The 13,190-nt window shown below is 38.3% G+C and overlaps 1 protein-coding gene across 5 annotated transcripts in view; it reads left to right on the top strand.

The window, feature by feature from the left end:
* ANO6 (anoctamin 6) overlaps positions 1–13,190 on the top strand; it is a 186,251-nt gene that overhangs the window by 97,483 nt on the left and 75,578 nt on the right. For 3 of the 5 annotated variants that reach the window (XM_027592749.2, XM_027592750.2, XM_027592752.2), the window contains one exon: positions 6,258–6,386. The exons of the other annotated variants lie outside the window; for them this stretch is intronic. In XM_027592749.2, coding sequence (XP_027448550.1) covers positions 6,258–6,386 — 129 coding nt within the window. The remainder of the gene's footprint in view (positions 1–6,257; positions 6,387–13,190) is intronic. 5 annotated transcript variants of the gene reach the window in all.

The following is a 13,190-nucleotide window of genomic DNA, read 5'->3' as shown; positions in this document are numbered from 1 at the left end:
TGACAGTTTAGCAGCTTACATGTCAAAAGCTCCTGAAAAGGCTATGCCACTTAAAATCTGCTTCTAGAATTTAGCCTAAGGAAATAGTAATTGAACATGTGCACAGATACATATGTACAAGGATGCTCATTGCATCAGTGTCTATAAAAGCAGCAAATTGGAAACAATTTATGTGTTCATCAGCAGAGGAAATGTTTATATTGTGATTAAACATGACACAGAGCATTATATAAAGCTAGAAAAATGTCTATGATAGATGTTTATGAAACAGTATGTAGGGTATGGTACCATTTTGGTTAGTGTGAAAACCTGAAAGGATATACTCCAAAATATTAAGTTCAGCTCAGCTCTGGGATGTGGGATTACATATGACTTTTATTTATTCCTTTTTACTTTTCCGTATCTTCAGAATTTTTTTGTATTGAGTATATATTACTTTTTTTTTTTTTAAGATTTTATTTATTTATTTGAGAGAGAGAGAATGAGAGATAGAGAGCACGAGAGGGAAGAGGGTCAGAGGGAGAAGCAGACTCCCCGCCGAGGAGGGAGCCCGATGCGGGACTCGATCCAGGGACTCCAGGATCATGACCTGAGCCGAAGGCAGTCGCTTAACCAACTGAGCCACCCAGGCGCCCCGAGTATATATTACTTTTAACATCAGGGGGAAAAAGGTGATTTTTTTTTTTTCCCTAAGAAAAAAGTAAACAGAGCTCGTGCTACATGCAAGGCTCAGCAGAGAGCTCAGAGTGACCAAGACATGGCCACTGGCCTTCAGAAGTTAATAGTGTGGTTAACAGAGTGGGAAAGGAGACTGATTTGTACAAATATTCTGGGTCACTCTTGAGTACACCTTGATCATTATAGCATCACCATCAAGGGATCTTTGTGGAATATCCTGACATGCTTGACTCTAAAACAAACCAGAGTCCTAGCTTCAGGATACACCTTCCTCCTGGAACGGGCCTTCATTCCACCGACTTCCTTCCCATCAACATTCCTGAATGCCTGAGTCCAGTCAAAAACATGCTCGCTCATTCCCTCCAAGACACCAGTTACTGAGCTGACTTCTTGTTTGGCTCCCTTGTGTGTCCACATATTTCTCCTTATCCCTGTTAACTAACAGGTTACTTCCTCTTCTTCTACCCTGCTTTCCACAATACCAGTCTTTCCACCTTCAGCATCAAGCCTTCCATACTGGCAGTGCTTGGCATTTTTCTACTTTGCATTTTCTCACTATTACTTGTTTTTACAGGCTGAGGAGGGGACCTAATAGAAGGAAAGAATTTGTCCTGGTCACTTTTCTCTCTACACAATTGTGTAAAGCAAAGAAATTCCACTATTACTTATGCTTTGAATCTCCCTGAATTCTCTTACAGTTAGTGAAAACACTTCAGAATATATCTCATAACTGTATGGCATGTAAATAAAATTTCATTGTGCTCCGTATTTTGTGAGATCTAAATATTTACATAAAGGCTTTTGCTTCTAAACTTTGGTTTCCCTAGAGCTTGCTCTGTGCATGGATTCAGGGTTTACTGAAAAATAGAAGATCCAATATTTTCACTTTAGTTCTCTGCTATGATTAAAGTTTGCTTTTTTTCTATTGTGTCCTTGGAATTAATTAGCTTTGTTTTACTGGTCTGAAAGACTGCAGAGTGTCACATTTTTTCCCACATTCACATATCAGTTGCTCTTTAATTGTGTGTGTGTTTTGATTCTGTTTATTTTTCATAATGTAATTCCTCAACTATTACTGTTAGGCATTACACCTTTCTTGCATCCTGCCTCGTATAAAGGACAAGACCATTACCCAAATAAGCTTGGACCCCTCTCCGATATCATAGTAAATGACAGCCATATTAGGAATAGACTATTTGAAAGTTCTGGAGATACAATCAGATATCACTTGCTGTCCAGGGCAAGTTTTAAACACCCTACACATAAAAGTTGGAGCAAAAATCCCAGTTGGACTGCTTTTTTATGCAGATCTTGGACAAATAAATTCAGCATTTTAAGCTCTAGGAATAGATGCCTCTGTTGTGGAATGGGACTTCCAATCTTGTTTTTGCCGGGTTATTTGAGGACCCGATTTGTGGATGCTTGAGAAGAATGAGATTGGACAAATGTTCAGCAGCAAGTTATTTCATGATCTTGCCAAGTGCTGATATTGGGGATTCTAGGAGGCTGCTTAGTAAAGATGGGGCCACTCACACAGTGGTTTCCCAGGTCCTCTCTTACCCCAGCCCTTCTTTCTCCACCTAGAAGACAGACCTCACCATCATATGACCCTTCATATACCTGAAGCATCCTAGTCAAGAAGTGGAAGTCCTTAGGGGAGCCTGGGTGGTTCAGTCGTTAAGCGTCTGCCTTTGGCTCAAGTCATAATCCCAGGGTCCTGGGATCGAGCCCCGCATTGGACTCCCTGCTCAGTGGGAGGCCTGCTTCTCCCTCTCCCACTCCCCCTGCTTGTGTTCCCTCTCTCGCTGTTTCTCTCTTTCTGTCAAATAAATAAATAAAATCTTAAAAAAGTCTATGGCCTTATTTCAGCCAGAGATTGCTTATGAGAAATTTTCCTACCAAGTAATTACCGGAAAATGCTCATCTTGGGACTTGTCTTTCTACCTACTAGGACATTCTTTCTCAGTCTCTTGTCCTATAGTAAGTACAGAGGTCTCAGCCAGACCCAGGGATGGGACTGGTACCCACCCGTATGTCTTTAGCCAATAGCAAAAAATTTTCAAGTTCTTAAATTCACAACTCTAGCTTAAAAGCACTGGGCACGGTATTTTGCTGCTTGCATTTTTTATCCTGATTTGGTTGAGGCGAATCCTGCCCTCTGGGGCTTTTTGTTGAAGGAGCCACCCCACAAATAAAAGAGGGAAAGAAGCCAGCTGAGAGGAGGGAGGCCTGGATAACATCATTTGCATGATTCACACCTGACCTTCTTTCTTATTCCCTGTTCTTGTTCTCCTCAGCCAAGCTCTTACTGCTCAGACCAGCATGTCTCCTCTGTATTCCAAGTGTGAAATGTCAGAGGTAGCAGCCAAAGACAGAGGTGATCAAGTCACTATTCCACAGTGGTTGGCAGCACGGGTTTTGATATAATGACGAATGAGCATGGGTTGTTTTTTTTTTTTTTTAACCCCTGCAGCCTTTAACTTAAAGTACCACATTAGGTCAGGTGGCCACAAATGCGTAAATGAATGTTAGATTGGTGGAATCTAGTATCCCTGGGACCGGTGAGGGCATTGGATGTGTTTTTGTATCCTTTGGGTAAATACCTAGTAGTGCAGTTGGTGGATCCTAGGGTAGTTCTATTTTTGATTTTTTGAGGAACCTCCATACTGTTTTCCAGAGTGGTTGCACCAGCTTGCATTCCCACCAACAGCGTAGGAGGGTTCCCCTTTCCCCGCATCCCCGCCAACATCTGTTGTTTCCTGTGTTACTCATTTTGGCCATTCTGACTGGTGTGAGGTGGTATCTCCTTGTGGTTTTGATTTGTATTTCCCTGATGATGAATGACGTCGAGCATCTTTTCGTGTGTCTGTTGGCCATCTGGTTGTCTTCTTTGGAAAAATGTCTGCTTTCAGGGTTTTTGTGTCTCATCTTGGTGCCATTTGACGTGGTCAAAAAGAGTAAAGATCAGGTTTTGAGTAGGGACCAAGAAAGGCAGAGAGGTCAAGGTCAGGACTTGAATAATTCATCACTGAACAATCAAGTTGTTTTTAAAGAGGTTCATCCATATTTATCCTGAGAGATTATTAAAATTTTACTTCATTAAAGCAAAACTTTAGGAGAGGAATTACTTTTTAATTCTCTGTTACTTCAGTGCCCTGTTGGGTGAGTTAGGCCTGTAGTAGAATTATTACTGGAAAAAATCCAGCCTTTAAAAAAAATACAGTTTTGTTCATACATCAGTCTTTTTAAATTTAGGCCAGATTTCTTGTTACTTATTCTTTCCAATTTTAGTATGTGTGCTGCCGAAGCGAGCACTACTTATTCTTTTCCCACGTTGAGTTTCCCCCTTCTTCCCAATTGCCTAGTAGGAAGTCTTCTGCCAAGAGATGGGAAACCTGGATTTCATAACAGCAGAAAACTGGCCTTCTGTTCCCTGGCATTGCATTCCAATAATACCATACCAGAGTCTGACCTAGTTATTTCATACAGACAGCTGATGCCAAGTCAGTGAGGCTTTCCTCCAGTGAGGCCATGGTCTTCTGTCACACATGAAAGACGTGTGTGCAGACCAGATTACGTGGGAGCTGCCTGCCAGCCCATGCGGCTGAGCAAGGACTGTGCGCGGGAGAGTGCCTGGAGCCATGTGCAGATGTGGTGCTCGTTCCAGGCCTCATTCTCCAGACCTTCACTTCACTGAGTCGGCTGGATGCCACCAAGGGCAACAGAACGTGGGCTACAGAGAACAAGTGGCTTTTGTACAAAGCTTTTCAGACGTCTGTAATGATGACCAGATTTTTGTGACTCTGTTCCACCCCACCTCCCCTTTGCCATTCTGAAGAAATTACTCTTTTTTTTTTTCTCCCCCTCTACACAGAATTTTCCTCTAGCAACCGCCCTTGCTGTCCAATAGTAACATCTTCATTGAAAGGAAGAGAAATGGAAGGAGCCCAAAGTACTTTGTGTGAAATTTTGTATAGCTTTAAACACTTTTTAAAGCTGAGGGGTGTTCAGTAGCTGAAACTGTAAATAAAAGAACTGAGTAGTGCACCAGTCTAAGCCACGGATGTGTCTGTTGTCCTGGCTTCTCGGTGCTCCGGCTAGGGAAGTCACAGTCTGTGGTTAGAATCCCTGGTTAAGTGCGACTGGCATGAGGGTGTGTTGAGTTAGGTTACACCGGCAGCATGCACTCTACAGGTGAAGTAACCTGCTAAATGGGAGGCGGTTTGACTGCTAGCAAGAAACCTTCACCGGTTCCCTGGTGGAAAAGAAAGGAATGACAAGTATCAGGTTGTATACATTCACCAAAAGATCGATCTTTTCAAAAGTGTGAAGAAAAGGAAGAAGGGGTGGTGGTAAAATTAGGTGATTTTTGTATGAATTGATGCTAAAGTACAGAGAAGAATTAATTGCATTTAGTGATTAAGTGGTTCTACCAAATGACTACAGAATGCAATATCCCCATGAGTTTTTTTTTTTTTTAAAGATTTTATTTATTTATTTGAGAGACAGAGAGAATGAGAGAGAAAGCACATGAGATGGGAGGAGGGTCAGAGGGAGGAGCAGACTCCCCGCTGAGCAGGGAGCCCGATGCGGGACTCGATCCAGGGACTCCAGGATCATGACCTGAGCCGAAGGCAGTCGCTTAACCAACTGAGCCACCCAGGCGCCCCTCCCCATGAGTTTTTAATGAAAAAAGAAGTTAAAAATTTAAAAATACTACTTATCAGTTAAAAAGTAGTCTGATTCTTAAGCAGCAACAGAATTCACATCAGCATCCCCACAAGCTGTGCAAGAAACACAAACCTGTCTTTGCTTAGAGCAAATTAAAACAATTCTTTCCAAATCCACATGGTAATAAAGATTGTTTAAACTCTCTTAGGTCTGTGATGTGACATTATTTCTTTATTTTAAGCCATAAGGCTTTTAAGCTCTAAAGGCTCATTTATTGTTGTTGCTGGGGTCATTTGTTTATTGTTTTATTTGCTAGAAGTGAAGGGCTATCTTTTGTGGATTTGGGAACAGATACCAACAACCGTTGTAGCTTTTGTGTTTATTGAAGCATCATCTGGTATATGTTTAATGTTCTAAAGTGGTGTCTTCTGTAAAGTGGTGAGGTCCAGAGAGGTCTTGAAAAATGATGAAAAGGTTAGAAAATATGACTTAGGAAGGATGAGATTTTCATAAACAGTGCTTCGTCTTCGATTTTTCTTCTTCCTAGATGAAGAAGAAACTAAACTTCACTCCTTCAGATAGGCACCTCTGGTTACCGTGTTTATTTACAAAGTGATACTCCTTTGCTGTTCAAGGAGGGAATAATTCTGAGATGATTGTGTTTACATACAAAATACTGATATATTCCCATGTATTTGTAGAATAATCCTAAGCTGCTCAATTCAAGGACTTCTTTCACCAAGAACATGCAATGCTTGCAAAGATCATGGTGACTGTGACCTCTTAGTTAAGTAACTAGCAATGGATTTTTTTTTCTTATAAACACACCGATGTACCTATTAAAACTAGAAAATAAACACTTATAAATGGACACTTAAAAATTACATTAAAATTTGTTTTCCCCACAGGAAGAATTTAATGGAAAACTCGACTCCCTCTTTTTTAATGATGGTCAGCGAAGAATCGATTTTGTTCTAGTATATGAAGATGAAAGTAGAAAAGAAAACAATAAAAAGGGTTCAAATGAAAAACAAAGGGTAAGATTTTGTGTGTGCTATTCTCCTTTTCATTTCTTATTATACTGTGAAGTGAAAAAAAAAAAAACAAAGTGCTCTTTTTATGTAAGCAATAAAGTGAAACTGGTGTTTGCGATACCATGTACCAAACATGCCTTCATATTTTCTCTGCTCATCATTCCCTCAAGGCATGTTAACAAATTTTTTTTTCTTTTAATTTGAAGCAGAAACTTCCTCAGGTGCTTAACCTCAGTGGGTTTCACAGCTGAAGGCAGACTTTCTTCCAAGGAATTGTACTTTCTATCTGTAGAAGAGATTTACATTAAAAGCATACTTGGCTATTTGCTACAAGGTGGGAGAGGAAACTAATGATTAATAATGACAGCAAGTATAGGAACAACTGGCATTCAGGGTGCTCTCACGGATGGTATGAGGCTCGTGCGTTCATTGTCTCACTTTCTTTTCATAATAACCTGTGAGGTACATTCTATTATCATTGCATTGTAGATGACAGAACTGACCCTGAGGTTAACTGATTGTCCAAGGTAACCGACTCTAGGATGAGAAATAGTGAAGCCATGGTTCGCGATTCTTGTCTTGAATCAAGAACCCACGCTAGTCACCTCTCCCATTTTCTGTCACTTCCCTTCCTTTTTATCCGTTACCAGTTAAGCTTCTCCTTCATCCCTTTCCTTTTCTTCAAGCTCTTCTAAGTGACAAGACTATTTTTATCTTGCGATAGTAAACCATTTAGTAGGCTAGGGTTATAACAAATGCCTGAATCTTCTTTACCTGAACTGAAACTGTATTAAGCTGAAACAGGACAAAAAGGAGAGAGCATACATGTGTCACTGTTTCCCACTTTGAAAATAACTCCCTCATTCTTTGTTTTGTTTGTTTGTTCTCACCTCTGTGCTATTATATACACACAACTTTAATTGTCCCTCTCTGGACTTTTTCTCTGAAATACATCATTCCTAAATCTATTGATTTCTGCCCATTCTTTCAAACCAGCTGATGAAATCTGCATAAAATGAAGCAGTCGTGCCTGTTTTGTTTTGTTTGTTTATTTTGGAAGGGGTAAGTTTAGAGGTCTGTATTTGCATGGTATCACAGAGTAAACCCAGGCATTGGAACTTGACATTCAAATTCTAATTCTGCCACTCCAATTATTTGGAGTAATTCTAGTTGATAAAACAAACTGAACTATAGTGGCTTAACACAATAAAAGTTTACTTATTGCTCATGTCAGTTGTGGCATCCCTGTTTGGCAAGATGGCAAGATGGGTTGCGGGGGGGACCTTTGTCCTTTGCAGTCAGTCGGGGACTCAGGCTGACACAGAAGCTTTGCCATATTCAACAGGTAGTTTCTAAGATCATCCTGGGCATTAACATAAATAATAGTTTAAGAGCAAGGACTGAGAAAGTATTTGTGCTTCTTTACCACTTTGGCCTGGAAGTGACAACATCAAGTATGCCACATTCTGTTGGTCAGGACTCAGGAAAGTGGAAAATGTCGTTTCTGACTGGACAGCCATTTCTCCACCGGAACGCCACACTATGGAAGGAGAACATGAATCTTTGGCGGACAGCTGGCTTCTTGACCACAGCTGTTAACTGGCTATATGACTTGAGTGATTTTCTGATCGCTATCCTGTTTTATTACTATTTTTGAGATGCATGTTATTGTTACATTTTGGCTTCTTTAAAATCAGGGTATGTCTTACAAATGACATCATAATTTCATTGGCTGAATTTTTCCTGTTGATACGTGAAATATTTGTTCATCATATAGTGATGACATCTTAGATTTAGGAAGTGAGATCCAATACTCAATCCATAGGATTGTGGCTAGGATTAAGTAAAATGTTATATAAATTGTTAGCACATATTACATAATAGATATTAATTCCTCTACCTTTTATTTCCAGTTTTCTTAAAACAGTGTACTAATACGAAAAGGCATGACTCCTCTTTTGTTACTATATAATTTGTATGTATGGATGGATATATACGTATATATAAATTTACTAGAGTAATAGAGCTTAGAATGTTTTATCATTTTCCTGTGGACACCAAGATATGTGCAGTCATAGTCACCATCAAATATTCATTAAGCATCCATATGCCGGTGGAACTGCATTGAGCACTATACAAGTAAGTTAAACAAATCTAATCCATTAAAGTGTAAAGGAAACAGTTCTGGTTTTAGACAAGAGCTTCACTGCCATGGTGAAAGGGCCCTAGAGCTGCTTACATTATTAATAAGTGCTGCATTTGTTTTACACAGAAACATAGGTCCCAGGGTAACTCTCATAAATCAGGAGAAAAAAAATCGTCATTAATTTGTCAGTCTCTGAACTCAACGGATAGATGTACCATGGTGTTGGTTTTTGTAAGCCGTGCTTGAAGTGCTTTGAGTCTGTTTTTGTACATATTACTTAGATTCCACCAGAATTTAAAGCTCAGCTTTGGAATCACATATTTATTAATCAGAAAAATATTTGTGAGTTCCATCGTGCCCTCTGTCAGGACTTATTCAGGATTTAGGACTCCACCAAAGAAAGGCAGTTTCAAAATCCTGTTTTCTTTGAGAGAAAAAAAAAAGTTATGTCTAAATCATATTGATTTCCTAAAGTTAACACCAAGGTAGACTTTGCCAATGGCTAATCGAAAGAGTATTGTTAAGTACTTTCTAGAGATGGAGAAAGAGAAGTGATAGGGCCACAAAACATAGAGGAGTAAACATAGAGGAGTAAAAGGCTACATCTTCCCATGAGCAAAAGAGAAAATATTTTTTCTAGCCAGATCTCCAAATAGCATGTCACCTTGTCCTCCTATGTTAGTGAAACTACTTCAGGAACTTCACACCTTCCTTTAAAAAGTATAAATCGTTTACATTTAGATTAGGCATGGGGAATGACTGTAAGTTGTTTCAATAATATGTGCCCATTTAGCCCGCTGTCCTTGGCACTGAATCACTTTGAATGTTTTTTTACTGCAAGAAACAGGAAAACCAAACTCAAAATGGCTTAAGTGCTAAAGGAAATAATTTTCTCACTTAAGAAGTAGCCTAGAGATAAAATCATTTCTGGGTTTGGTAATTCACTGATTTAAAGAGGTCATCAGGAATTCATCACATCCTTCTGCCCTGCCATCCTCAAAATATTGCTCTTCTTAAACTGACTTTACCTTGTTACAAGATAGCCGTTCTACTTCAAGGCACCTGGAGGTGGGAATAGGGAATGCCCTAGAAGGGCCCTAAGCAGATTTCCCTTCACAGTTAATTGTCTATCACGGGTCTGTTCCAAAAATGACTGTTGGCAAAATGAATGGAATCATTAGCATAGACAAATGAAGATGAGTCTTTCATCTCTTAAATTGCCTGATCACCCAATACCTGAGAAAGCATCAGGCTTTTCTTAGTAGTAGCGAAGGGAGAAATGACTGTTTACTAGGTAGCCAGGCACGTCTGGCATAGCACATGATTAATTGTATCTAAATATGTTCAATGTACATTGGGAAGAGCAAAGATTCTAAATGAAACAAATGTCTATATTTTTCTCCAACTGTTTCTGCTCAGTTTTGTTAGTAATGTTTCTTCCACTTCCTTTTCCTAGACCTGCAAACAAGTGGCAGAATGGATCTATTTAGAATTTTGTTTTGTATGACAGTTGGTGTCCCTTTAAACAGATGAGTTTATGACCAAGTAAAGGTATAATTCAGGTGATAGTAAAGAGGGTGGAGGGGTCAAGGTAGCACAAAGACAGTATAAGCAATCCTGAGTTAAGTTTATTTAACTTTCTGTCTGCACAGTCCATTCCTAAAAGTTAATGGAAAACTTATTTCCTTGAAGCTGATGTAAATTTCATATATGGAGATGTAAATTTGTATTTCATATCTGACTTTAAGAATTCTTTAGTAGGTGGCAGAAGGATCTGGCCAGTGGAGATCATAGCATAAGAGGTTTTTAAGAAATGAGCAATCAAATTAAATTATATCCTTTAACTTCAAATAATGTGAGACAACTAACTAATTGGTTACAGATCCTGTGAGCTTTTAAAACTGTTGTCCATTTTTTTAGATGCGTTATCATGAGGCTGGAAATGTTTGCCTAGAAGCTGGATGAGATCTCTTTGGACATGTTTCAAAGTTCATCAGAAAGTTCTAGTACAGTGAATATATTACATCACTCCATTTACTGAGGTCTTACATTTTTTAGTAAACGTGTATATCAGTGTCCATGAAGATCTTGTACTTTTTTTTTTTGTTTTAGGTGTACAGTTTAGTAAGACTCAAGACTTACAGTACTCAGTGCTCATCACAGGTGCACTCCTTACTCCCCATCACCCATTCACCCATCCCTCCACCCACCTCCCCTTTGGTAACCATCACTTTGTTCTCTATGGTTGAGAGTCTTTTTCTTGGTTTGTCTCTCTCTTTTTTTCCCCTATGATCATTGCTTTGTTTCTTAAACTCCACAGATGAGTGAAATCATATGGTATTTGTCTTTTTCTCATCTTGTACATTTTTATTAACTATTATTTTAAAATTTTATTGATATTTTCAGAAGCATTTTAAATTGTGGTTTGTGATTTATTGTGTATTTAAAAATTTCATTGATTTTCATAAGTTCTACCTAGAAATCTTGATAAACTCTTTTTAGTTCTAATAGTTTCCAATGCATCTTTTAAGTTTTCTCAGAAAAAGACCAATTATCTGTGAATGATGAGAGCTTTGCTCTACCTTTGCCATTTTTATACTTCTTTCCTTTTCTTGTTGAAGTGCAATGGCTAAGACCTCTTGAATAAAACCAGTGATACATAGTAGTCACCATTATAGTGTTCTTGATTTTATTGGGAATGTTTCTAAAATTTCCCCAAAATATCACACCTGCTATAAGATTTTGGTGGTTTTCTTTAAAAAAGCTTAAGGAGTCCCCTTCTAGTCCTGGATTGCTAAGAGTTTTTATGATAACCGAGTTTTAAATTTTATGAATACTTTTTTTTTTAATCTGTTGAGGAATCACATGGCTTGACTTCTCATTAAGTCTTATGTGTATTGAATGTATGGTTACTTGTGGCTCATAGACAATAATTAACAGTATGGATAACTCAAAAATCATTTATTATTAACTCCAGCTTGCAAATGTATAATTTTCCTAGTCATTAGCTCCCTATATATGCTAATACTATGATAACATAGTTTATTATAATTCATTAAAAAGTGTTTGAAGTCACAGAAATAACATCAAGAATAAAAGTAGTTAAATGAGAAACAGAGAGTGACAAATGTAAAGTCCAGGAAAATAAAATGAAGCCATGTGTCAGACTAATAAACAAAATGATTTTTTATTAACCATAGGTCCTATTCAGAAGTTAGAGTTCAGCTGTAAACTTGCTTCTGAGTTTCCCAGTAGCCAAAGAAAATGGGAGATGTTATTTATTAATAGCAATATGTTCTAAAGTTTTAACACGATAAAAACAAAACTGTCCAAAAGAAATATAATGTTCTGAGGATCTCCCAGAAAGAAATGTATTCCATGGAGCCTCATAAAGGAAAAGACATGATTGAATAGACTTAACATTGGCATATCTCCTCCAAGTTGAAGAAATAAAAGGAAGGCAGAAGGGGATTAGGAAGCATCAGAACAGCATAAAATATTTCCTGGAAATGACGTTTGCCACAGATAGTCCATGAATTGGAAACTTAAGGCTTATATTAAGACAGGTTAAGAAGAAATGATGGCAACCAGTGTTGGCTGGTTTTGCCTTCCCAGATAACTTTTGGTAGGTGTCCTCTCTTCTGTTTTAGGGAGCAAAATCCAGTTAGTTTAGGGAACTAACTTCAGTTCTCTAGCATTTTAGACTAAGGCAGAGAGCTCTTCTTTATATTTTTATCTCCTTTCTTTACACCCTACTCGCTTATACTAAGATTGTAGGTTAAAAGGAATAAAGTAAATTAGAATCAGCAGTTTCAAATTACAGCTACAAAGTGTGTTGCTGGTATAAGCATGTTTGGTTTTATTTTTGAGTACTCAGCACAAGAGCAATGAATCCAGATCTTGCTTCTTATTCCTCAAGTGGAAAGTGTCCTTGGGCCCAGTCCTTAAAACAGACAAAAAGATCAGTGAAATCCTAAAAAGTAAAACCTGATTATTCCATTTCATCTCACAAAGATGTGGAGAAAAGAAAATCCTTTCTTTTCTCTCTGATTGGTCCTTCTGAGATCTGGCCTTAGGTTTGAATGAAGAGGCTGTCGTTTGCCCTGGGGATCCCAAACAGTCAGCTGTATCTCACTTTTTAAAAGGCACAAGATTAGGAAAAATCAACTATACTAAATTTTCATAAGGAATAGCCTTGAAAGGGATAAATAATCACAAAAGAGTAGCTGCTGTATGCAGAGAGAGGGTGTGTCCTAACGGTATTTCTTAACTTTGATAAGAGGCATCTGCTTTACTCATTGAAAGTAGATTGTTCAGGCAGCATCCTGTACCTACTGAATCAGAATCTGAGTCAGAATCTCCAGGAGTGGGGCCAAGAAAACTAAGCAAGTGCTCCAAGTTGTTCGTATAAGCACGTTTGGAAAGCATTGCACTAAAATGTTTATAGTAGTTATCTCAGTAGTGAGTTTTTATAAGTTGCTTTTTCTCGCCTTCTCAGAAAATTTGTTTTCTAAGTTACCCACGGAAAGCATTTATTTCTTTTGTAATTACACCTAAAATGTTAATTTAAAAAGGAAATTCAGAAGTGAAGTTCAACTAATAGTCACTTCCATTCCATGCTTATTATTTAGAATGCTCATCTTTTTTCTGTCCCCTAGAGA

This window comes from Zalophus californianus, chromosome 9 (assembly GCF_009762305.2).
Source record: "Zalophus californianus isolate mZalCal1 chromosome 9, mZalCal1.pri.v2, whole genome shotgun sequence".
In the NCBI taxonomy this organism is placed as follows: Eukaryota; Metazoa; Chordata; class Mammalia; order Carnivora; family Otariidae; genus Zalophus; species Zalophus californianus.
The sequence above is the reverse complement of the archived record's forward strand: the minus strand, read 5'-3'. Positions and strand labels throughout refer to the sequence as shown.